Below are 25,529 nucleotides of genomic sequence, written 5' to 3' on the forward strand. Positions count from 1 at the left end.
TTCAAGGCCAGGCTGGACGGGGCTCTGAGCAACCTGATCTGGTTGAAGATGTCCCTGCCAATTGCAGGGGGGATGGACTGGATGGCCTTTAAAGGTCCCTTCCATCCCAAAGTGTTTTATGATTCTACGACCTTCCAGCCCCGTCATCAGCTTTGTTGCCCTCCTCTGGACGCATTCAAGGACCTTCACGTCCTTTTTAAATGGTGGGACCCAGAACTGCACACAATTCTCTTGGCTGCCAGGGCACACTGCTGCTCTCCAGCCATTCCTCTCCCAATTTATACCTGCGCCCAAAAAACAAATTCCACTTTACAAGGAGAGCGTGTAGTTAGCCGGGATCTATACCAAACCACGACTCCTTTCTGCACATAATAACTTAATACAAACTGGCTGTACATGGTTTCAGTGCGACGTATTTTAAGACATCAAATAGACCGAAGGGGAAGGGAAAAATTCGGGGAAGGGAAAAATTTGTGAAGCTGAGAAAGTTCAGCTCAGCAGCAGGCGTTATTTGCAGCCATTTTATCTCCATTGTAATGTGTAGTCTTTGCCTAATTCAAGTTCAAGCCGGGTGATTTCCAGGACCTTTGAAAAACAAACAAACAAAAAAAAACCCAATGAGCAACTCTGCTCTGAGGATGCCTTGGTTTTCTGCAGCTCAGAGAAGACAGCAGGTTCTTATTTCAGATTACTTCTCTTTAGCTTCTTAATTCATCTTTTTGGTTAATATATTATATTATATTATATTATATTACATTACATTACATTATATTACATTATATTACATTATATTACATTATATTATATTACATTATATTATATTTATGATATGATATTACATTATATTATATTATATTATATTACATTACATTACATTATATTGCATTGCATTGCATTATCTTAATTATATTACATTAATTATATTGTATTGCATTGCGGTATGTTCTATTATGTTACATTATATATTACATTACATTGCATTATATTGTATTTTATCATATTAAATTATATTCTATTATGCTATGCTGTTACCATAGATTTTACATAATATTTTTCTATATTATATATTCCTTTCAGATAACACTTTTGTATTTTAATAGATTATCTTCTGGCTTCCCAATGAAAGGCAGAAATAAATGAGACTCAACAGGACACTGAGTTCTGTAGGAAGGGCGTTAAATTAAATTAAACGTCAACTGATTTTAGCTTGCGGCTCTCACTGAACAGCGTGACCATGACTTGGGACAAGACTTCATTAATTCTGTAGGAAAAAAATTTGTAGCAAAAGTACCCTGAGTTCTTACTTCTTCGCTGTCAGTGGTTTTACTACAGCAAAGAAATATATTTTAGAAATTGTATTACAGCCAAGAGGTGAATCCCCAAGGGTTTAAGAGCACAAAACGAACGGCAAAGATAGGATTTCACCGTAAACTGTCAAACTTACCTGGGTTTGGTTGTTGTAGGACACAACATGAGGAGACTGGATTGCTCCACCATTCTGCGATACCGTCACCTCCTGGACATGCGAGGTCACCCCCCAAATTTGAATTTGAGTAAACTTCAAATTATTGGGATCGGCATAACCACGGTGCAAAGCCTTTATCTCTAAAATGTTCTGCAGGAAGAGGAAAAAGAAACTCAGTGATTTGTCCTTGGGCAGTTCCTTGGCAGAATACACTTTTTTCAGCCCGCTTGAGGCTTCCAATTTTTTGCTCTTCTTCAATTTAAAAAAAAAAAACAAACCCTCTATGTTGTTATTTATTTTCCAGACGTTGGAGGCTTTGATTTTCCTAGTTCCTCCACCTTCAGACATCTCTCGCAGACTTCCCTACCAACGAGGTGCTGAATATCAAACAAATTTGTCCTGACAGCAATTTTGCAGCATAAGAAAGGATTAAAACAACACATTTTCATAATTCAGACCTTTTTTTCCTCAGTTTCCTGTAATTCTCTGAAGTTTCCCAAACTACTGAATTCAGTGGAAAGCTTTCTGTGCGTCCACTGGTGATTGCTCGAGTCCTGCGGGTATTTTGCTAGGTTGTTGTTTTTGTTTTTTTTTAAATCGCCTTTTACAATCGCAAAAAATGCTTAGGGTGGATTGCAAAACTCTTCATTCCTGACCTAACGAAATAGGAGGGTGAATCGGGGCGGGGGGAGCATTTCTTGGACCAGCTGATTTGATTTTAGGTAGGTAACGGATTCACAATTTCTTTAGTTTGCACCCAATTCTACCAGGTCTCCGGGCAGAGAATATTAAAGTTGCCCAGAGGTGGCACTTACTGGGCCAGATCCCAGCTCCTCTTCCATGCAAATCTGCTATGATGTAATTATACAAATACAATGTAATTATATAGTTATTTTATTGCATTCTTCATTATTGCTCAATTTAAGACCGCTTTAATTAAACTTTTCCTTACCAGCTTTCTGTAAGAGCAAGAAAATGTGCGTTTACTATGTAATCTTACAACTGGAAACAGCAAAAAAACCCTTTTTTCCCTTAGGAGCTAATGTCCAGTTACCCGACAAAGTCAAAACGAATGAGCAATAAGAGCACTGAGCATAAAATAATAGCACATTTTGGCCACCATGGAAAACAAATGAAACAACATCCTTTTTTCTTACCGTAAAAAATGCTTTTCTTTTAAATAGATAGTCCGTATCATTACCATCTAATTTAATCCCAGCTATTCAACCGCTTAAAACACAAATTTAAAGCTGGCATGTTGTAAATGCCAATAATTATAATACGCAGTACTGATCGCTGACTTTTTACACGATAACTGCTCCATGGTTGCTCTTCTATGTTGAATAATGATAAAAATTAAGAATAACGATAAAAAGTAGTCACAAACTGCGTCAGTGACTCCAGACCAGCCTCTGGTCAAAGGACCTTTAAACAATTGACAATTATTAACAACAATTAAACAAAATTAAACGGGTTTTGCCCAACTAGCTTTTCTCTGCTTTCCCATCAGGCTCCTCCCGTGGATATTTGATAGCGGTAGCAGAAAATACTGTCCTCTATTGCAATGCTGTGCGAGAAAATCCATTGGGGTGCGGGAAGAAAATATTTCTGTGCTATTAATAAATAAAATCAAGATTATTTTTATAATAGCATCTCTTTCATCTTTACCCTCCTTTTTTAATTTTGATTTTTGTGTGTGGTTTATAATGTACATAATGGTACGGTAGCACGCGGATATAATTTATAACTAAATATGCGTATGTTGGGGGAGATGCTCAAAAATTTTTCCTGCTAGGGATGCATGGTCAAAAAAACTTGGAGGCCACGGCTCTACTGGACACTCACAGATTTATAAACCATTTGAAAGCACTTTCCAGGATCTAACTGTGGCTATATTCCAGACTGGATAGATTTATTTTGGATATAGTCCCTTCTTTCTAATCTGTCCAAGTAAATCTGTGTCCTATACAGATCTATACGCTTAACTGCGAGGCTATAACATACGCACGAGCTGATTAGCTAAAATGTATTCATTTACATAGATGCTAATAAATGATCCGCAAAAGCGATGTGGAATACCTATCTGACAAAATATTGGCCTGATTGGATTTCTGCATTGCTACCTGCTTTCATTTCCTACAAATCCTTTTTGAAACAAGCTGGCATTTTCAGAATTGTAAGAAATTATAACATCGTGAATATACAACAAATATAGAGATAAGCAAAAACAGGCGTCTTCTGAATCCAGCTTAAATTTGTTCTTAACACAATTAAATTATATGAATTGCATGATATTGGAGCCCGGGCACAAAACACTCCTAAAGTCCTTGATATGTAGAAGGAGAATTTGTGAACGGCTGTGTCTGGGATTTTTACTGGTAAATTAAAACCTCCTCACTTACTGAAAACCGATGTGGAGATAACAAACGTGAGCCACCGTCTGTCTTGGAGGCCTCAGGCTGGGCCAGCTACTTAATATAAACATACCTATGTGGAATAACCCCACTGAAATAAATTAAGTTGCCCCAATTTATTGCAAAATTAGTTTATCCACCTAGGATACGCTATTGCATATATTGCTTTTTTTTTTTTTTTAATCAACCATTAAAGACCTGCAATGGTTTTCATGATACCGGATAAGAGCTAGTCCATCCCAGAGGATTAGTGGCGTGTTGGGATATTAATACATTTTTTAAAATGCTAAATTAAAATACATTGATTAAACGACAATAATCACCGTGGCTACTCAAAACCACTTAGTTTCCATGACATACCCGATTAGCAGTGAAGGAGGTCAGCAGATATACACCATCTTCATATGCATCTGTGAAAAAGAAAGAATAGTAAAATGTATTTGCTATTCACCTTTGTTTTTTTTAATTAAATAGAAGAATCGTGCCGCGTATACTACAGGCATGTGCACGCATTGTGCAGACTCCTTGCAACGTTTCGGTACGTTAAAAAACCCCACAATTTTGTGCATTACTTGTGATCATCTCAGGGGATAGCTTACAGTTATCACAAGGATAATACACTGTAGATGTAGATAAGGGTAAGAGACTCTAGATATGTCTTATCTGAAGATAATTTGAATTTATTAATATCAAGGAAATTAATTAAAGCTTCCCATCTATGGTGATGTTCCCCATAAGTTTGAGAACAAATCCTCCTCATATGCGTTGTCCTAAGTCCAGGGCACAGTTCGACTTATACAAAATATATATTCTATAAATAACAACATTAGGTTACTATTTTACCATCAATTTACTCATTTTACATTTTATCCTTTTCATTGGTTTACATTTTACTGTAATTTTAGTTTAATTAATTAAGCTTAATCATTTAACTGTCCTTTTTTTTCTGGTTTGTGCTCATGCTTCCAATGCCGTGTTGCGCAATCATACAACAACCCCAGAATAAAAATTAACTGTTCACGTTAGCAATCCACCGAGCTAAAGAAAGGCAATATTTATGCATTGTAGACTCTGAATTACTGAATTTATCATGTAAACAAGAAACTTGGTACTTACCAATGCGCACCCCGTCGTCCCAATAAAGCTGACCTTCTGCAAGTTGACTGTCACTCAGAGCAACAATAAGTGCCAACGGGTTTTTTCGGCTACGAAATAAAGAATATTTTTCTTGGGCAATCACATTTTATGTTTCGCAAGCGCTATAATTTATATTACAGACATTGTACACAGCACAATTTCTCTCTGTTACCAACCCATAGCGTTACGTTTAACGGAGGCCGTGGGGAGGAAACCACAAAGAGAAAAAAAGGGCCATAAAGTTAAGGTGCTACCACGTATATTGATTTTCTCAGGACTGCTAATGTTTATACGAAGTGGGAGATACTTCCAAGCATGGGAAAATTTTGTTTTTCCCAGGCTGAAAATAAGGAGTCCGGAAAAATGCTCTCGCTATGTAATTAATACACACAGGCCACTAATTAAAGATCTCCCTTACAAAGCAAAAAAAAAAAAAAAAATTAAATTAAATTTTAATGGCTTGGTTCTTCTTATCATACCTGTAAAACGTCGTATTAGCAGGGCTTTGCTGAGGGAGGATGTAACCGCCGCGGACATGGAGGTTGATGTGTTCCAAAGGAGATGGTAAATCCCTGAATTGTCCCCTAAAGCCAATGTACTTACCCTATTTATGACAAAAAAAAAAAAAAGTCTTTGTTGAATTATGCATTTTAAACATTTTTTTAGTATGAAAAGTATTTAGTATTTAGTACTTAGTACTTAGTATTTCGTATTTCGTATTTAGTATTTAGTATTATTTTTTTTTAATGCAGAGCTACGTATTTTCAAGATAACATCTGAAATTCTGCACATATAGAACAATTACACAACACCTGATAAACAGGGTGACTTTTAAAGCCTGAGGCTGTCAAAATTGTTTAAAACTTTTGTCTTTCTCCACTCCACCATTCTTAGAAAAGAAATTCAATGTATCGTTGAAGGGTTAAAAAACAAGGCAAACATGGAAGCACTTCAGATTACAGATATTATTTCACCTATTTACTGGTCGTGTTGAACAAGATTATATTAAATCAAACTGATGAATTTAACAAAAAATTTAGCCAAGATGTCATTTTTTATATCACTAAAAACTCCTACTAGTCACATGTTGGTAAAACAGAGGTGGTGGATTCACACTCCCCCCCAGCAAACTGGACTCCTCCTTAAACATATGAGGAAAAAATAAATATAATATAGTTTTAAAAATGACTTACTGTGTAGTAATCATACCAGCGGGCTTTGGGTAGGTAAGCATTCACCTCTACAGCACCCTGGAATTAAACATTGTTGGTTTAAGTCTATTAAAGCCAAAAAGTAAAGTTTAGCTCAAGTCACTTCTAATATTTTCATGAATTTCTAATATTTTCTAATTTTTTTCCCCAACTTTTCTGATATTTCTATTTCTGATACCCACCTGTTTCAGTACAGGGCTGATGAGCAGTGCCGGGCCCCACAGAAATTGTTCATATATTTCCCACGTCCTTTTGTCTTCCACAAACCTGCCAAGGAACGAAGAGCGGTCAAACCCTCGGTGTCAACCTTTCCCCGAATGTTTCCTTGATGCAGCCCTTTTTCTCAGTAAAACTACCATTTCCTCAACTGCTACCAGTAATACTAGGTACTATTATTACCTATTTAGTAATAACAGATAATAACTGTTAAAATTAGAATCACAGAATCATAGAATCGTTAAGGTTGGAAAAGACCTTTAAGATCATCGAGTCCAACCGTTAACCTATCACTACCAAGTCCACCACTAAACCATGTCCTCCAGCACCACGTCTACCCAGCTTTCAAATACCTCCAGGGATGGAGACTCAACCACTTCCCTGGGCAGCCTGTTCCAATGCTTGAGAACCCTTTCGGTGAAGAAGTTTTTCCTAATATCCAACCTAGTTTTGGGCCCTTCACTCCAAGAAGGACATCAAGGTGCTGGAGCATGTCCAGAGGAGGGCAACGAAGTTGGTGAAGGGTCTAGAGCACAAGTCTTACGAGGAGAGAAGCTGAGGCAGCTGGGGTTGTTTAGCCTGGAGAAGAGGAGGCTGAGGGGGGACCTTATTGCTCTCTACAGCTGCCTGAAAGGAGGTTGTAGTGAGGTGGGGGGTCGGCCTCTTCTCCCTAGTAACAAGCGATGGGACGAGAGGAAACAGCCTCAAGCTGCGCCAGGGGAGGTTTAGGTTGGATATTAGGAAAAACTTCTTCACCAAAAGGGTGGTCAAGCATTGGCACAGGCTGCCCAGGGAAGTGGTTGAGCCTCCATCCCTGGAGGTGTTTAAAGAACGGATAGATGTGGTGCTCGAGGACATGGTTTAGTGGTGGACTTGGCAGTGATAGGTTAACGGTTGGACTCGATGATCTTCAGGGTTTTTTCCAACCTTAACGATTCTATGATTCTAAACCTGCCCTGGCGCAGCTTGAGGCCGTTTCCTCTCGTCCCATCGCTTGTTACTGGGGAGAAGAGACCGACCCCCACCTCGCTACAGCCTCCTTTCAGGTAGTCATAGAGAGCGATGAGGGCTCCCCTCAGCCTCCTCTTCTCCAAAAAAGAAGCAGCGTTGGAGGAAAGTGAAAGACAAAAAGAGAAAGTGAGAGAGCTACAGAAAAAGTTTGCAGAAAGAGAGCAGAATGTGGCAAGCGATTTGCCTGGGGAAGAGCGTGAGGAAATGAAGAATTCATATCGTTCAGTTATTGATAACATTAATCACGAGAAAGCATTGTTGATTGAGAGGTACAAAGAAGGGCAAGAGGAGATTAAAAGGCTACAGGACAAGCTGACAAATCAGACGCCGTTGGAGTCTAGCGCTGACGCTGGAGAAATGAAAGCTGCGATGCACGGAATGATAGATGGGCTCCACAGACAACTTAGTGATTTGTCTCAGTCGTACAAAGAAGCACAAACAGAGCTTGAAGACTATAGGAAGAGAAAAACTCCAGATGATACAGCTTTGGACTACATTCCTAGAGATGAACATGAGAAACTGATGCAGGTGACAAATTCTTTGAAATACAAAGCAGAGAATGAGTTATCAGAAATGAAATCCCATTATCATCCCATATTAGATGAAGCAGAAGAACTAAAGCCACGGTTAGATGCTCAGAAACAAAACTCTCTGCCAATTACTGAACACCATCAGGTGACGAGAGCACTCAGAAACACCGTAAAGAAAAACTAATCCCATTTTATTTACAAATGTATCAATTAAAGCTTGTGAAGAATGCGTTAAGATCCTAATGTGAAAATCTTTAGGGAAATACCATCTATTACTTAATTTTCATTTCTGCTGTTTCTATGTGTTTGCTGGCCTGTACCTACATATATACTAAAAATTTTATTAGTAAAATAAATATATACAATATATATATAAATAAATACATACAATATAAATATAATATATAAAATACATATATACTAAAAATTAGTATATTTAGATCACCAAAGTTTCCAAAAAATCACTTTTGCTTGATATTAGCAACAGCAAAATTAAGTAGTGGCCCAATTACTTTCTGATTTGTACCAGGTTTTTTTTTTTGACAGGTACTTTGTCAGAATCAAGGCTTAGATTAGTCAAAATTAGGCCGGGATTACATGCTGACAATTCAGTGTGTTTTTCAGCGGAAGACAAGCATTTTTAAAAATCAGACTTCATCCTTAACATTAAGGCATTAACCAGTCTTTGGCACGCATTGCCCCTTCTGACCAGGTACAAATAAAGTCTTACGTCTCTAAAAACATGACTTTGTTAAAAGAAAAATGCTATAAAACCCTTTTTTTTAAAAAAACTGCTATATCAGTTTAGCCAAAATAAGTTACCTTGCCCTGCAACTGCCTCAAGACTTGTGTCAAAACCCCTGTTTTCTCCCTCTTTTTCCGTTTCTCTGCTTAAAATTTTTGCCCAGGTATTTTTGCACCACGTGCTTTCCGATTCTACGTATATCCAGCACCAGGCAGAACGTATTTGCTGAATGCCACTAGGGATGACGAGAATGAGCTTTAAAATTTATATATTGACTATATTTAGAGATCAGAAAAAAACGTTGGCGCTGTGGGAAATGGAGACCTTGAGCTGTCATGGCGAGCCGATGCCGAACACGCAAATTCTCGATCCCTTGCCAGTTTGAAAAGAAAAATTGCTGTAACTGAGGGAAAAGCTTTTGACGACAATCACGGAAACCTTACGGACTTCCGTGGGAATTCATTATTAACGGAGAAGGAAGGACCGCACTTACTCGTGGAGCAGAGGGCGGATGACGGTGCTGCCGTGAGCGTTGGCTTCGTACATTAATGTGTACAAATAGGGTAAGAGGGTATATCTTATGTTTAGCACTTTCCTGGAAATGTCTTCAAATGTTGAATTCCAGGCAACAGGATCTTGCCTCTAAACAAGAGAAAAGGGGCTCTCATTATTCGAGCAGGATTATTTGGTTGGGAAGAGATGGCGGAAAAAAAAAAGACCTCGTGTTTAGCATCTTTTTTTCATCTTATTACCCACAAATTCATATAATTTAGCGGCAGTAATTGTCCAACACGCCTCAAAGTCGACATAGCAAAGCGTAGCTGAGGAGATCTGGGTGGAGCCTTACAAATTCCTTGGCCTCCTCTAATTTAGAGTCCCTTTATTTATTTCTCTGTTGTTTAACGAAGGACAAATAGCTCTGCTCGACCTAAAGCTCCAATGAGGATAAAAACGCTGTTTCCTTTATTGCCATTTTGCCAGTTCTCTTGTTTTTCTATCACAGAGTCCTAAAGCAGCACAGTCCTGCATTTAAACAGTTAATTTCATTTATTCTTAAAAGAAATACGATATTTTATAGCACAAAGTAGGGAAAGTACAGGAATTTTAGATACTCGGGAATCTCATTCCACTGTTCCCTTTTCTAATTTGCTGGAAAATGACGAATAATTAGGGATGACAACACTAAGGTCAGTTTTGCCCCTTGAAATGTGTATAAAAGTAACTATTTCAGCCTCATAAGTGTGGTACGTTTAAATAAAGATGGCCTACATGACAAAATTAACTATTTTAGTCTTGCAGAGGTGGTATGTTTAAGTAGAACTGGAACGTATGAAAAATAAGCGTTTTCTTCTTGTAGCTGTGGTGTGTTTACCTAACTATAGCATATATGGGGAACCAAAAAATGTAGGAAACGGGGAAAAAAATGGGAAATAAAAAACAACTCGCTCGAAGCAAATGTGGAAGGTGCCCACCTTGGCTCCTTTTCCATTGTGATTCCTTGAATATGGGTAAAAGGCACCCAGTTCCATCCATCGAACACACAGCTCATACTCCGAGTCTCCAAAGAAGCCGCAGATATCTGCTCCTGTCTGAAAATTAAAAAAAAATAAAAAAAATCCAATGGCAATACTATACACTTTTGTTAATAAAGATAACTGAAATATAAGGCGATAAATTGGGAGCTTACGTAAGATATTCCAAAGAGACTAAACTCCATCATACCTGCAATGAAAAAAAAACAATTCAATAATAATAATTATAATAATAATTCAATAAGAACGGCTGTCATCTATCTGGACTTCCGTAAGGCCTTTGACACGGTCCCCCACAATATCCTCCTCTCTGAATTGGAAGGATGTGGATTTGATGGGCGGACTGTTTGGTGGATAAGGAATTGGCTGGATGCTCGCATCCAGAGGGTAGTGGTCAATGGCTCGGTGTCCAGATGGAGACCAGTGATGAGTGGTGTCCCTCAGGGGTCCGTACTGGGGCCGGTGCCGTTCAATATCTTCATCAATGACACAGACAGCGGGAGCGAGTGCACCCTCAGCAAGTTTGCAGATGACACCAAGCTGAGGGGTGCAGTCGACACGCCTGAGGGACGGGATGGCATCCAGAGGGACCTGGACAGGCTGGAGAGGGGGGCCCGTGTGAACCTCAGGGGTTCAACAAGGGCAAGGGCAAGGTCCTGCACCGGGGTCGGGGCAATCCCTGGTGTCAGCACAGGCTGGGGGATGGAGGGATGGAGAGCAGCCCTGAGGAGAAGGACTTGGGGGTGCTGGGAGATGAAAAGCTGGCCACGTGCCGGCAATGTGCTCTGGCAGCCCAGAAAGCCAAGCGTCTCCTGGGCTGCATCCCCCGCAGCGTGGGCAGCGGGGCGAGGGAGGGGATTCTGCCCCTCTGCTCCGCTCTGGGGAGACCCCCCTGGAGCCCCGCGTCCAGCTCGGGGGTCCTCAGCACGGGGAGGACATGGAGCTGGTGGAGCGGGGCCAGAGGAGGCCACGGAGATGATGAGAGGGCTGGAGCACCTCTGCTGTGAGGAAAGGCTGAGAGAGGTGGGGGTGTTCAGCCTGGAGAGGAGAAGGCTGCGGGGAGACCTGACTGCGGCCTTTCAGTACTTAAAGGGGGCTTAGAAGAAAGATGGGGACAGAGTTTTTAGCAGGGCCTGTAGTGATAGGACAAGGGGGGATGGTTTTAAACTGAAAGAGGGGAGATTCAGACTGGATATAAGGAAGAAATTGTTTACGCTGAGGGTGGTGAAACACTGGCAGGGGTTGCCCAGAGAGGTGGTGATGCCCCATCCTTGGAAACATTCAAGGCCAGGTTGGACGGGGCTCTGAGCAACCTGATGTGGTTGGAGATGTCCCTGCCAACTGCAGGGGGGATGGACTGGAGGAGCTTTAAAGGTCCCTTCCATCCCATAGCGTTCTATGATTCTACAAATAACCACGGTGAGGGTTGCCTAGATCGTACAACTCGGGATGAGAAAAAGAATTGCCAGAATTCCCCCAGGAAAGCCGGTTCTTAAGAAGTAAAGCAGCAGATTTCGGGCAATGGGAAGAGGATAATGGGAAGATGATAGGGGATGAATTTGAGGACAATGTGGTGCTCAAACCCATGCAATCAAACCCAATTCCTATAGAAACTGTGAGGATTTTCTTAACAGGCCATAAGAAGAAAAAGAAGATCAAGAAGAAATTGGCCATAAATTCTGATTCCTCAACTGAGTAGCCCACTTCGGCTCAAAAGATGTGATTATTAGGAAGGAAACCAAGAAGAAACATGGAATAAATTGGTTATAGGTTGCGTCGACGTACCGATAATGGATTTATCGAGCTGATTCCAGGCTGCTGTGTTGTCTCCCAGCCAATGTCCCGACCATCTTCCGCTGGTGGGGTAGGTTGAACGGGTGACGACGATTCCTCGCTCCTTTGTGATATTCCGCAAGGCACTGGGGTTGCACGTGGGAGAAGAAACCAACAGGATGAGAACTAAGATAATCGTAAAAGGTCTTACGCACAACTCTGAAAATAAAATCGGTGGCTTATATTTCTGTAGGCAAGCGCTGCTGTGCTGTCCTTGTGAGCATGGGCAGCCGTAAATCAACCGAGCTGTGGGTTTTGTTGGAATTCACTATGGTTCACACACCTGCAGAAACTAAGTGTCAACCAAATCGTAGTTAGGAAATGAATTGGCAAAGCGAGGAGGCCCTAAATTAAGGATTTCCAGTTAAGGCTAATGGGAAAGCAGAAGGGTAGCCCAACTTACGCATTTTTAAAGGATCGCATGATCTGGTCCAGGGCACGTTAGTCCGTTATTGCAATACTAGAAAACTTGCAGCAACGGCTAAAAATCATCCTAACAAAATTCAGACCAAGGCAATAATAAGGGAGAAAAAAGAAGTACTGGGACTATTAGACCTGTCAGCATAGCCTTAGTTGCCAAAAGGGTACTGGAACAAAAAATAAGCCTTTGCTCTGTAATCATTGCAAAGGAAATAAGATTATTTGAAATAGCCAGCATGGATTTTCATTTCCTTAAAGAAGTCTTTGACCACCACAGCAAGATACCTGTAAAGGCGACCGAGTCAAAAAAACGTTTAAAGTCAAAGTCAAAGAGAAAAGCCAAAAAACAAAGTAAAAAAAAAAAAAACAACTAAGTTAGGCAGAATTTATGCTACTTAATTTCGCTGATGATGATGCTGGCACTTTTTGCTAAAACCTATGTCGTTAATCTCTGTTGTGTGACTACGGTGTACGCATCGGCTGTCTGATTTCTTAGGAGAATTCCTCCGCAAGCTGTAAAGATTCACAAAAAAATACTAGTTAAAGCCCTTCACTGACGAAATTGCTTCGCGCTCTCGGTACCTCCATCGTAGTGGCCTAAAATGCTGCTTCCAATAAGTTACTATCTATTTTTCTACAAGATTTGCAGCTTTTGTGACGCTAGAATTACATACTGTTCACTGAAATTCCCTTAGTAATGCAACTAGACTAACGTAGTACAATTATTTCTTCCAAGATACACAGTAAGTCTTCTGGTCTCTTTTATTTCTTTGCAATATATTATGATATGTACATATATGATATATTTTTATATATAAGATATATAATTTTATATATAAGATACATATAACATGTAATACACTATAAGATACGATAAAAAATATTACAATTACAATGTTATATTACCTAATATATTATAGTGCCTCTTAAAACAGAAGAAAACATTTCGTAACAGATTTAATATTCAGAACCAATAATAATATTCCCCTTCGTGTTCAATTGCTGTCTACTTACAATAACCAAATTGCTTTAGATTTGGCTGATAATAAAAGTCTTATTATGATGATGTCAGCAATATTGTGAACGCCTCGGCTTCAAGCAATGCAACGCCACGTTGCTAACTGTAACATCCCCTCCGTTAAAAATGCAAGTACACTCGATTTTTTTTCTTTATTTATGTTAATATAAATGTTACCGAGGGGTCAGGAGATCTATAACGAAACACTGTTCCTTGCTGGCTCATTAAACTGGAAATGAAACATTGGTATATTATCATTACATCAGAAGTTATCAAAAATAGGCTACGATACGATTCAGTACGAAATATATCATAAAATTTGTCTTGGAACTGAGAAAACAATTTCTTAGAAGGGAAACCTAGGCACACGATTTACATTTCAAAAGTCAGTTTTCCCTTTTCAGCACCGTTTCGTTTGTTCTAATGATATTCACTTAACGGCTGTATCGCAGCCTGTATTTTAACATCTAGATTCATTTTTCCTCCCTTGATGTAAGGCCAAGAGAAAGATCAACACTATAAATAAACCATGTTATCATAGAAATAGGTGGAAACAAAAATTTTTGCATACTTGAATGACTCTAAGCACTTGAGAGTGGCATTGATTAATTGCTTTTGATTAAGTGTTCAGAATTGTTCTCAGTTCTGTTTTGTAAGGGACAGAAGAGTGGTTTGGGGATGGGTTTTTGGGGGGCAATCATTCACTTTTAACTGAAGAACTGACTATATTCGGATGAAAAGAAAAATTACGAGGGAAAAAAGAGATTTTTCATCATTATAGACACTGAATATTAATTTGTCACGAGAATATAGTCACTGAATATTAATTTGCAACATATTTTGGAAAGAAAGGGAAAAAAAAAGCAACTTACTCGAGGGTAGGTTTTGTTTGTGACCATCCATAAAGGTTGTGGACGTTGTAGTGACTGACTGGGGAACCATCTGGGAGATATTGCTGACCTTCCATGCAGAGCGTTTTGAAGCTCAGTCCCTCGGATCTAGATCCTAAGTCTATTGGAAAGGGAATGAAGACACTCGGATTTTAACAATTTACATCCCGCAAGGATTGTAAGGAGTTTACTTTTTTTTTAATTTGCATCGTCTTGATTGGTGTTTGCTTCCTTTTACGTATTTACGTGGTCATCTATTTTATTCTAAAGAAAACAACATTTTAGGTTTTCTGAGGTTGGATTTCAGAAATTTAGGAAATGCTTAAATTCTATTCCAGAAATTTAGGAAATTCTAAAATTCCTGATACTCCTGTGTAAGTATCTGGGTCTGCAAGAGAAGTAGTAACTCTTACTGAAGAGGATCAAAGAGTAAACAGAATATATCCTAACTCAAAAAATACTGCAAATCTTTGTAATTACCACCGTATCAGCCATATACCCAGAAAACTTGGGCGGGGGGGAAGTCTATCTCTGAATACTCTGAGAAATTATATTTAAACACAATCAGAAAGCAACAGAAGTCTTCTATTAAAGCATTAGTGAGTTATTGCCAATTAGTGCTACTCTACACCAGTACTCAAGTAAAGCCCTGCTAAGAAGAGCAAGTATTTCAAGACCATTCCTCAAATTAGGCCTTATAGTTTTACATATAAGTAACTATTAATCAGAGGAGGCACAAGGATATCTTTGAAAGTTTTAGTCATTATTTGCATTTTTCATCTGGGAAAACTATGCAAAACCCTGAAAGCCATATTCTTGCCCATGTCCAAAGCCAATTAGATAATGGGTACCAAAATCTAGCCAAAAAATAAAAATCTTAGTTGTCAGAGGTGCCATGTGGTCGCTGTTCTCACCAACAAAGACTGCCGTTAAGAGCGTTGATCATCTCCAAAAATTGGTTGACTTTCTGTTATGGGTTCGGTTACGGATTTGGCTACCTAATTTTAGGCATTTATGCCACAGCTAGCGTGTAAGAAGTTCGATTCAAACTAGAGTGACCCAAAACGGTTTCAGAAGTGAGCAGACTTACGGGGCATATATGGTGGAAAATTTAGCTCTTGATTTCTACAGCCACCAACGGCACCGTTAACGAAGCTTGAAGGTTCGTTCATGTCCTGAAAACACAGAGCAAAATGCCAGATGAACAAATTTCTCTTAACTTTGGGCAATTAGTTCCTTTCAGCTATTTTAGTTTGCGCCCCTGATGTTTAATTCTCTTTGTCAGCGGGCTGACCGAGTAAATGAAATGAACGGGAAAATTCAGATTTTCAGGACCGCCCATTGCATTTCTTTTTTAACCAGTGTAAAACAATGGCTCAACAGATAATTTTTGCTGATGAGGAATTCCCTTCATAGGCAGATTCTAAATATCTCATTTCCCAGAGAGCAAAGCATCAAATTCATAGAGGTTAACTGAAGGCTTCAGTTTTAAGAACTTATTTATCAACCATATTTCCTGAAAAGAGCAGCTTTTCCTCCGTGTAAAATTGAAGTCAATATAGAAAATATAGCTACAGAAATGTAAATGACAAAAATCTCTGGACTTTGTAATGACGGCTCTTGTGCTCGCTGCCTGTGGTCCTCTGGCTGCAGCAGTACACCGGAGCCGGGGTACGGGAAAACACCAAATATTTTACTTGGTTTCTAGATGTTTTGGGGCTTTCTATAGGAATATATTAAAATTTAATAGATTCTACAGCTATTGCAAGTCCACTTCATTTAAAAAACAAACTAAACCTGTTATTTCTCTCATTTTGCCTCGCAGAAGTAGTAATGGTAAAAAATAATAGTCTCTTATTGCCCAAAAAAAAAAAATACTTTAGGAACTTAGAGAAGAAAAACAACACTGCAAAAGAGCCGTTAGGCAGGTCAAAAGTAAATAACGAAGATTTGAGAAAGTAAACTTTTTCAACTGGCAAAAAAAAAAATAGAACAAGTAACGATGCTGGTAACAAGAAGGATTTTTAAACTTTAGTTGACCATTCATGATTTTTAGCATTAAACGTCTGTATCCTTCCTTCCTCGGAGGCCTCAGAGCATTGCTGGGTTTTGAGGTGTTGAGAACCAATCTTAGGGTAAAAAGATGCAGACGAATCTCAGAAATAGAATCATTTTTTGCACTTACAATCCATAGGCCGTCAAACTTCAAGCTTTTCGATGCGTTGTACGGATTGGTGTAGACTTCAGCGATTTCTCTTGTCCACCATTCAGTTGTGGAATTGCGGAAGAAATCCGGAAAAGCTACACACGCTCGGTAGAGCTGGAAAGGTAGAAATAAAAAATAAATGAAGCATAGACACAGGACTGAAAGCATCCCACTACTAAAATGTTGGAATTTAGTTTATTTTTTTTTAAATTACAAATTTAATTTTTTCTTAAATAATTCATGGGTTTGCTACGGTTTTTAGATGTTCTGGCAGAAAGGCCGGACAGTTTCTGCAACTCACTCTGATGTTCTTTAGGTTTTTTTGATGTTCTGCTAGAAAAGCCGGTCACTTTCTGCATTTGACTTCTTAGATTCAATTTTATCAGGCAGTTCACTACTATAAGCCTGAACGAATTTGCTGCTCCCTCTCTATTTGTGTCCGTCACCAAAAGATATCAATGTTTACCTCCACTTGGGTATCCCAATCCAGCGTGTCATTAACTTCTACGTTGGGAAGATCCGGCCAGACCTATTAGGAGGAAGGAGATGTTAAAATAATCAAATTAAACTGGATAAAAATGAGTATCAACAGCAATAAAGCTTTGCTGCTATAGTCCAATGGCTACGTAAAATGAAAAGATTTCCATTTGTAGCACTCAACGCGTCAACTAAATTTGGGAATGTACTTGGTATGAGAAGTCTTCTCCCCAGCGTCGAACCTGGCATGACGCTTATTTGGATAAAATAATCAGCTTTTTAAGAACAGCACCTTTGCATAGATGATGTCATCGGTATTGGGCCATTTTATGAAGACATCCTGCTCCAAACCTCTTGTGAAGGCGGGGTAATTGGTTTCATTACCAGATATGGCTGGATCCTAAAATTAAAGGTAATACAATTTTACTTCTCTGCTGAAAAGACAAACGCAGAAATGCTGTTAAATGCGTTCTGTATTCTGCAACGACAACTCTAATTTAAAACCAGAATTCAACACTGACCAGGATCAGGATAAACCTCATGCCTTCTTCTCGTATTTTCGTAACTAGAGCCGGTAATCCAGCGAAGCGGGGGTTAAGGGTGAAGTCCAGTTGCCGTTCCATATAATCAATATCTGCGTACTGGACATCCTGCAGTTCACACACACAAAAAAAAAAATTAAAATAAAGCGCTTTTTTTTGTCATTTCCTGAATGACATCATCCATCAGCAAGTTCATCAGCCATTTGCAAAATTAGGCAATTTAAAATGTAAAATTGGAATCTGCTGCAGCTTAAAGGTCAGGTTATCAGATGAACGCACTTCCACAAGCTATCCAGTCTGAAATGCAGCTTTCACCACCGTATTTATGGTGAAGAAAACAGAAATTCACACATGCAAGCAAAAAAACCACCCCGGGATTTGTGCGTATGTATAAATATATGTCGATAGACACATTGCTTGCACACACTGTCCAGAAACACGGGAATCGGTTGCTCCACACTGAAATAATTTGATGTTAATTACCTGTAAAATGAAAACCATGCTTAATTTAGATATAATTTAGTTAGGGCTAAAGCTTTTGCAGCTTTCCCAAAAAGAAGCTTTGTCAGCGCAGGACAACCTATAATGCAAATGAAGTTGCCTTCTTTTGCTTTCCTCACGTTTCCCTGTAAAGTGCATGGAAAAGTCGAACTACGGCATTCATCGTAGCCTTTCTTTTACTGTTTTAAATTAGACAATACCCTGAAGCCAGAAATTCAAGTGCCATCGCAAGCTTTAACGGCTCTCAACGTACATAGGGTATCTCGGCTGCTTTCATGTCTTCCACCAAGTTGGCGATTTCGGTGTCATTTTCATAACCGTAGCGGCATAACTGGAATCCCAGGGCCCAGTAGGGTGGCATGACTGGTCGCCCTATCAGCTAAAAATGAAAAAGAAAGAATACTTATTGCAAATAGGTGAAAAGAGAAGAAAACATCAACAAAAAAACCAGCAAAAGTTTAAAAAACAAAACAAACGGACAAAAAAAGCAGACCAAAAAAATAAAAAAACCCAAACCACTTCGAATTTGCAATAGGAGAATCGTACCGCAGTGTATTCCTGAACGACGAGCTCTGGCGTCGGCCCCAAAACCATGTAAAAGTCCAGAATTCCCCCAGTTGTGCGATACGTCAGAGCAGGCGTGGGCTGGAAGGTCACATCTGGAAAACGGAGACAGTGCAAGAAGGCAACAAATGCCTGGGTAAGGCAAAAACCGAACATTGAAGTAAAACACATTGAGAAAATAAAGTGAATTTGGGGTGGTTTTTTTACCCATTGCATTGCTGTTAAGCAAGAAAACTCCATGGGCGTTGCCGTCTTCTTCAAGACCCATGTAGAACGGCTGGAAACCATACGAATTCAACTTGTACTGCAAAAGAAAGTATTTGCTATTGGAAAGACATCGTAAGCATTCAGCTATTTGCATCTACCAATAAATTATCCATTATAAATAACAAGGTTAATAAATGATCAGATACACCACGGTCAAGCGTCCAGCAAAGAGTCTTGCATGTTGAACAGGCAACGGGAAACGTTGACCAGGAGCAAACATTTTCAACTTCAAATTTTGAGGTCAATCTGTTTCCGAGTGCTCAAGGCGGGGAGGGAAGAAAATGTATTTCGAGCTTTAAAAATTGCTAATATGGAATCGCTTCCCTGGGAGGAAACTTTCTCTTCTTTTCAAACATTTCCAGGTAGCCTTTATCATCCAGACAAGCTGGTGACTTTCTCTTATTTTTCATTTACTCAAAATGATTCAAATTTTCAAATTATAGCTATAATAAGGCACTGCTATTCCATGATTAATCCCTTGCAAATCGCCAATATTTCTGTTACGCAAAAACCAGTACTTGGGTAAGCTGAAACATAGATTTTTTTTTCATTTGACTCTGTAAGTCCTAATTCAATCCTGAAGTTGTAGGACTTTGCCCAGGTCTGACCCAGGAGGACAGATCATAGAATCATTGAATAGTTTGGGTTGGAAGGGACCTTCAAAGCTCATCTAGTCCCACCCCCCTGCCATGAGCAGGGACATCTCCAACCACATCAGGTTGCTCAGAGCCCCGTCCAACCTGGCCTTGAATGTTTCCAAGGATGGGGCATCACCACCTCTCTGGGCAACCCCTGCCAGTGTTTCACTACCCTCAGCGTAAACAATTTCTTCCTTATATCCAGTCTGAATCTCCCCTCTTTCAGTTTAAAACCATCCCCCCTTGTCCTATCGCTACAGGCCCTGCTAAAAACTCTGTCCCCATCTTTCTTCTAAGCCCCCTTTAAGTACTGAAAGGCCGCAGTCAGGTCTCCCCGCAGCCTTCTCCTCTCCAGGCTGAACACCCCCACCTCTCTCAGCCTTTCCTCACAGCAGAGGTGCTCCAGCCCCCTCATCATCTCCATGGCCTCCTCTGGCCCCACTCCACCAGCTCCATGTCCTCCCCGTGCTGAGGACCCCCGAGCTGGACGCGGGGCTCCAGGGGGGTCTCCCCAGAGCGGAGCAGAGGGGCAGAATCCCCTCCCTCGCCCCGCTGCCCACGCTGCGGGGGATGCGGCCCAGGAGACGCTTGGCTTTCTGGGCTGTGAGCGCACGTTGCCGGCTCATGGCCGGCTTTTCATCCCCCAGCACCCCCAAGTCCTTCTCCTCAGGGCTGCTCTCCATCCCTCCATCCCCCAGCCTGTGCTGACACCGGGGGTTGCCCTGACCCAGGTGCAGGGTTGCCTATCTCCATAGCCAATCGACACCGGTTGATACAAAGCAAAAAAAGCAGAAATTCCAGAGAAGAAAGCAAAATGACAATTTTTCCCCGCCCCCCCCTTACTCCAGGAGGCTGGTCCCTGGCGAACATTCCCCAGGTGTTCCAGTTCATGTCGTGCCGAAACGTTCTGTGTTCGGTTTCGCCAAACCCATACAAATATTGGGATGCTAAACGGGTGGAAATCTGAATGAACATGTCGCTGAAGGTGAAAGTCGGTAGCTGAGAATCCCAGCTGAAAAGGATAAAAACAGAACAAGATGACAGCACTTTCAGCGCCGGGATGGTCACCCTTTCAAGGCCAACTCTTTTTTCTGTAAAAATCTCATTATTCACAAAAGTTGGAATAAAACTGTTATGGTTATCAAGAAAACATAAACAACATTAGGACTTTTTTTTAGAGTTTAACGTATTTTTTTTAGGGTTTAATTATTTTTTTGAGACTTTAATGTTGGTTTTTTTTTTTCACAGATTATGTTAAAACTTTAAGTGCAAATCAGCTTTTTCCTGTCAAAAACTGAGTCACAATCTGACAGTGTTCTTCCACTGCCCGCTGTAGATGTGGGAGGCTGAATTATGGAAGGAATAATTTACTCTGCTTGGCAAAAAAGGAACTCGATTAGCAATTAAATTACTTTAAAGAATGGCGAAAAAAGATATTTTAAATCAAAAGCATAAGACAAAAAAAAAAAGCAAACAGACACACAAAACCCATCTTAAACAATGCTGTGGTCACCTAAGGGAAGCATTAGAAAGTGTCAGAAATTGTTGTGCTTCCCAGATACTTGGTATTTGACAGATGGGGCCATTTTATGGGACGGACAGAAAAACTTGTCTGGAGAAGACTGGAGAAGAAAATGTTTTGGCAGGAAAAAAGGAAAAGGAAAAAGGAGAAGAGAAGAAAGAAAAGGGGAGGGGAAAAAGTAATGAGATGAAAAATGTAAAGAAAAATAATGAAAGTCAATCCAATTTATAAAGAAAAGAGAAATGACTAACACAAATGAAATTAACGAAATGAAAAATTTAAATGAGCAAAACGAAATTAAAATAATAAATGAGGAAATGAAATGAAAAGCTAAATTAGCCAAATGAAAGGAAAGAATGAAATGAAATAAGCATGGCTTACATCACTGTCCCTGTGCTTCTGCGTCGAACCTGGATGCCAAACGGTTTGATCTGAACCGTTACGTCATAAAGTTGATTCTCGACTGTGCTCTCTGGGGACGTGGGGAGATTCAGCGGTACCGGCACCTCATATCGTTCATTTGCATAATCATAAATCTAGGCATGGAAAATTAATTCATTTCAACGTACGTGGAATAGGCATGAATTCGCAAGTTACATTTTCAAGAAATCAGGATAAAAATAGCAAAAGCATTTTCTTGTATTACTATTGACCGATAGAAATTCATCTACAGAGTGGAAGACTCCGAGTCGGATACAGAGAATTGTTCAATTGCTTCTTACCAATAACAGTAAGAAATCTGAATTACGTAAAATGGTTGAGGAAATTTGCCGAGATAAGCGTTTTCTTTCAATATGTATTCTTTCTCAAATCCCTTCAAAATCCTTCAAATCCCTTTCTTCAAATCCCTTTGGGTCGGGAAATAATGAACCTCAAGGTTTTATTTTGGGCCAGGAATGACTCATTGAATTATTTAAATATATTGATTCAAGTGTATTTTTCTGTACGATGAATAAATTTCAGCTTTTTGGTTGAATTTTTAGCCAGCCTTAAGTGATTTTTCTTCAGGTTTTCTGTATCATCCAAGTTGGCACGAGTTGATTCGAGACTAAGAGCAATAAAAGCTGTTGGGTTAAGAGGAGAAACATTTGGATGATAAAGCATTATCCATATAACACAAAATTGACTGGAAACATTATTCCTGAAAATAACACTACTTTCACCAGTGGAACAATACAAACTCGGAGAAATTCTGCATTACCTTGAACTGCAGCATATGGTTGGTGTGATATTTCACCTCCAGGCGAAGGGTACTGATGGGTAACATTGATTTCTCGGCGGCTTTGAGATTGCTCTTGTCGAAGGTGAGATTGGCCGTCACGCCTGACGACGTGTATTTCACGTCGACAACCGAATAACCGTTGTCAGAGCTGTTGTAGTGGCAGTACGGAACCCCTGGGTTGGAGGTATCTTCCTGCGGAGGGAAACATGTGGCTGATGAGGGAATTATTTGATTGCTGACTTTTTTTTTTTTTTTATTGAGCAGCGAGAATTCCCGAACTGTTTTTACCAGATAACTAGTTAACACAGAATTTTGCCCAAAACTTCATGCCGTTACTGAACGATAAAGCAGCAGCGCTGAACCCACCGATCCCCGTACTATTTTAGATATAATTAATTAGTTCAAGGCTGTTCAGTCCTGTTTATATCATTACAAAGCGACAATGATTTAATATTCCCTCTGTCTGTGACCTTCACCTCGATCCCACAAAAAAAAGACCTTTAAGTCTCGATGGTCTCTGGCCATTTTGGACACCTTCGAGAGGATTTGCCCAAAATTTATTAGCGATGTCAGATGAGAGCTCTCCATCAGCTTTTCCATTTCTTTACTCATACAAATTATCTCCAAAATACCCGTTGGGAATTGTGGTTTATCTGTCAAATAGCTCCTGATAGCAAGGTCAAAGTAACTTTCCTTTTCTTCTGTAGTTGAATATAAACACCCCAATTATTCTGAAATTAGATGTGCTTATGTTGGTTAATGCATTATCTTCCCGCCTCTGAATAATTGTGATCTTTCCTGCCTATTTGCAAAAACGAAACTACGCCTGCTCACCTCATCTTTATTCCTAATGAATATTTTTTCATCTTTTGTCACCAAAGCCTCTTTTGACTTAAGAAAAGGTTTTAAATATATCCAGTTCATAACCTGACCAGAACGTGCTGAAGACCCAGTTCCAAATATCTTGAATTATAAAAATATTTCTAATAACATGACAAATTCAGGGAAATTTATCAACCAGTTCAGCCTGTTGTTGCTACCAGGACTTCATCCTGAGATGACATGGCCAATTTTTAAATTAAGATTTCGGGAATGACGGACTAACGTCATTTGAAGGAGGACTCCAAAGAGCATTCCCATCGGGGCGCAATGCCGGCATCTATTTACAGCCATGCGATATCCAGAAATAAAAGCTATCCACCAAAACACTTCAATATCGGGAATTATGGTTTGGGTAGATCTGATAGACGGGGACGTAGCCAGTTAAGTTCACAGAAAGATGAAAACGTCTCTGAGGTTCAAGGATTTCTTCTTATTCTCGATTCCAGAGGAATCTGGTTTATTTGAATTTATTTATGTATGTGTTTATTTTTTATTAGTGACTTCAATTTATTTATTTTTCAATGTGTATAAGCATAAGATAAAGCAAAAAGGCACACACACCCCCCCAAAAAAAAGGCCTGCAGGTCCCAGCTGCAGTGTCAGAGTTGCATGAAGATGGTGATCTCAAGTCTATTCTATTTTTCATAACCCTGACATTATTTGTTACCATCTTTCAAAAAATACCAGCTCTTGCCTCTGTTTTTCACATACTTCAGAAGGCCAGAAGTTGTTGACAATGACGCTAGTTTCAATAAACCGCTTATTTTTTTAAGTCAAAATGAGACTGTTTCTTTTGTTGTGAAAAAAAAAAAGACACAAAAATAAAGTTACAGTTCTTAACGTGGGTCTTCCCCAATTTGGTTTTCCCAAATTTTTGCTTACGGTCCAGACGCAGCCGAGCTGTTCACATTTTTCCTTGCTAGCGTTCAGCCCGGGATAACAATCGTATTTTTCGTTGAAACTGGTTCCTTGCGTCCATCTTAATGAGTACGATTTTCCCAGTTCGAGCTGGAGTCCTTGTATGAGAGCAACCTATAAATATTAAACCGTAAAGCTCGATTAAATTCGACCTCCCATCAATGTTTTTTTCAGATCCTTAAAACCAAGAAATCGCTCTACGCAGCAGCTCGCGCCCAACTTAACGCCTCTCCTGAGACACCCTTAATTTACGAATTCACGCGTCTGAAATTCCTGCGCAGAAGATCTGGAAAAGATCTGGTCCCGCAAGTCCCGGGGAAGCTCGCCGGGGTGAAGAGACGTGCACGGCTCTTTAGCCTTTTTAAATTAAAATGGAAGTCGTTAAAAAATATAAATATTATTCACCCTCCGACAATATCGACTAAAATCCTAAAGCTGTTCCCTTATAAATTGAATGCGCCTGCATAAATAAATGCAAAAATAAACTTTGTGTCGCGTGCAATGTCTGATGGCAAAATGAGATCCACCCTCTTTAACATAATTAATGTTATTATTAACATAATTCGCGTTATTATTAAGGTAAATAACGTAATCGTACTTTTTAATGAAATACATTGCATATACCGTGGCATTTACCGCAGCACGGATTACTCTCCTGTTCGATATATAAAATACAGGCAGAGATAAAATACAACTCCAGAGATGTTTCATTCCAGGTTTCCTATTATCATTTACCTTATCTACAGGATTATAGGTGATATTATGAGAAGAATTTTGCACGTTATTGTTCTGCAACACCGTAACTGACACCGGTTCCTGGAGCAATCCCAAGATTTTGATTTCTTCAAACATCAGGTTGTTTGGATCGGCGTAGTTATTGTTTGTGACATTCATTTGTAGAACGTTCTGGGGGATAATGAAATAATTGCATTGAATTGCCAAAATTTCTCCTGATTAAAATTGACAGGCGACAATTTTTTTCTGTTATATATGTAACATTTATGTATATTTTATATATATGTCTATTATATTATATATATATGTGTGTATTATATATTTTTATATACATATAATGTATATTTCTGCATTATACGCGTAATATAGCTACGCACAAAATACATTCACTTCTCTCGACACAGAAAAACCAGGCTCTGTTCAATTATATTTAATAATATGAGTCCAGCCTCTCAAACCGTGCCACAGCTGTCACAGACACCCATAAAAAACCTCACTACAATAAAAAATCACGAGGTAGATGACTTTTTTCCTCATTGTAGACATTTTCAGCTATGGTTTTTCCCAATGCGCAAGGATTTTTGTCAATTTTTCAAATTTTGGAGACTCAAAACTGATCCATCCATCTCCTTT

General features: G+C 39.5%; 1 protein-coding gene across 3 annotated transcripts in view; it reads right to left on the reverse strand.

The window, feature by feature from the left end:
- Positions 1-393: 393 nt before the first annotated feature.
- LOC104009172 (maltase-glucoamylase) overlaps positions 394-25,529 on the reverse strand; it is a 56,692-nt gene continuing 31,556 nt past the window's right edge. For all 3 annotated transcript variants that reach the window (XM_087777793.1, XM_087777794.1, XM_087777792.1), the window contains 25 exons: positions 24,897-25,067; positions 24,126-24,275; positions 22,341-22,553; positions 21,521-21,675; positions 20,461-20,629; positions 18,920-19,016; positions 18,695-18,807; positions 18,402-18,527; positions 17,627-17,755; positions 17,398-17,505; positions 17,095-17,157; positions 16,608-16,742; positions 15,513-15,597; positions 14,405-14,543; positions 12,047-12,180; positions 10,417-10,451; positions 10,202-10,318; positions 9,223-9,371; positions 6,410-6,494; positions 6,210-6,266; positions 5,496-5,620; positions 4,996-5,084; positions 4,240-4,289; positions 1,445-1,615; positions 394-585 (listed from right to left, as the gene is read on the reverse strand). In XM_087777793.1, the coding sequence (XP_087633919.1) occupies positions 523-585; positions 1,445-1,615; positions 4,240-4,289; positions 4,996-5,084; positions 5,496-5,620; positions 6,210-6,266; positions 6,410-6,494; positions 9,223-9,371; positions 10,202-10,318; positions 10,417-10,451; positions 12,047-12,180; positions 14,405-14,543; positions 15,513-15,597; positions 16,608-16,742; positions 17,095-17,157; positions 17,398-17,505; positions 17,627-17,755; positions 18,402-18,527; positions 18,695-18,807; positions 18,920-19,016; positions 20,461-20,629; positions 21,521-21,675; positions 22,341-22,553; positions 24,126-24,275; positions 24,897-25,067 (2,928 nt within the window). In that variant the 3' untranslated portion in view covers positions 394-522. The remainder of the gene's footprint in view (positions 586-1,444; positions 1,616-4,239; positions 4,290-4,995; positions 5,085-5,495; positions 5,621-6,209; positions 6,267-6,409; positions 6,495-9,222; positions 9,372-10,201; positions 10,319-10,416; positions 10,452-12,046; positions 12,181-14,404; positions 14,544-15,512; positions 15,598-16,607; positions 16,743-17,094; positions 17,158-17,397; positions 17,506-17,626; positions 17,756-18,401; positions 18,528-18,694; positions 18,808-18,919; positions 19,017-20,460; positions 20,630-21,520; positions 21,676-22,340; positions 22,554-24,125; positions 24,276-24,896; positions 25,068-25,529) is intronic.

Source organism: Nipponia nippon, unplaced genomic scaffold, assembly GCF_047370975.1.
Source record: "Nipponia nippon isolate SJK-2023a ecotype South Korea unplaced genomic scaffold, ASM4737097v1 scaffold_41, whole genome shotgun sequence".
Lineage (NCBI taxonomy): Eukaryota > Metazoa > Chordata > Aves > Pelecaniformes > Threskiornithidae > Nipponia > Nipponia nippon.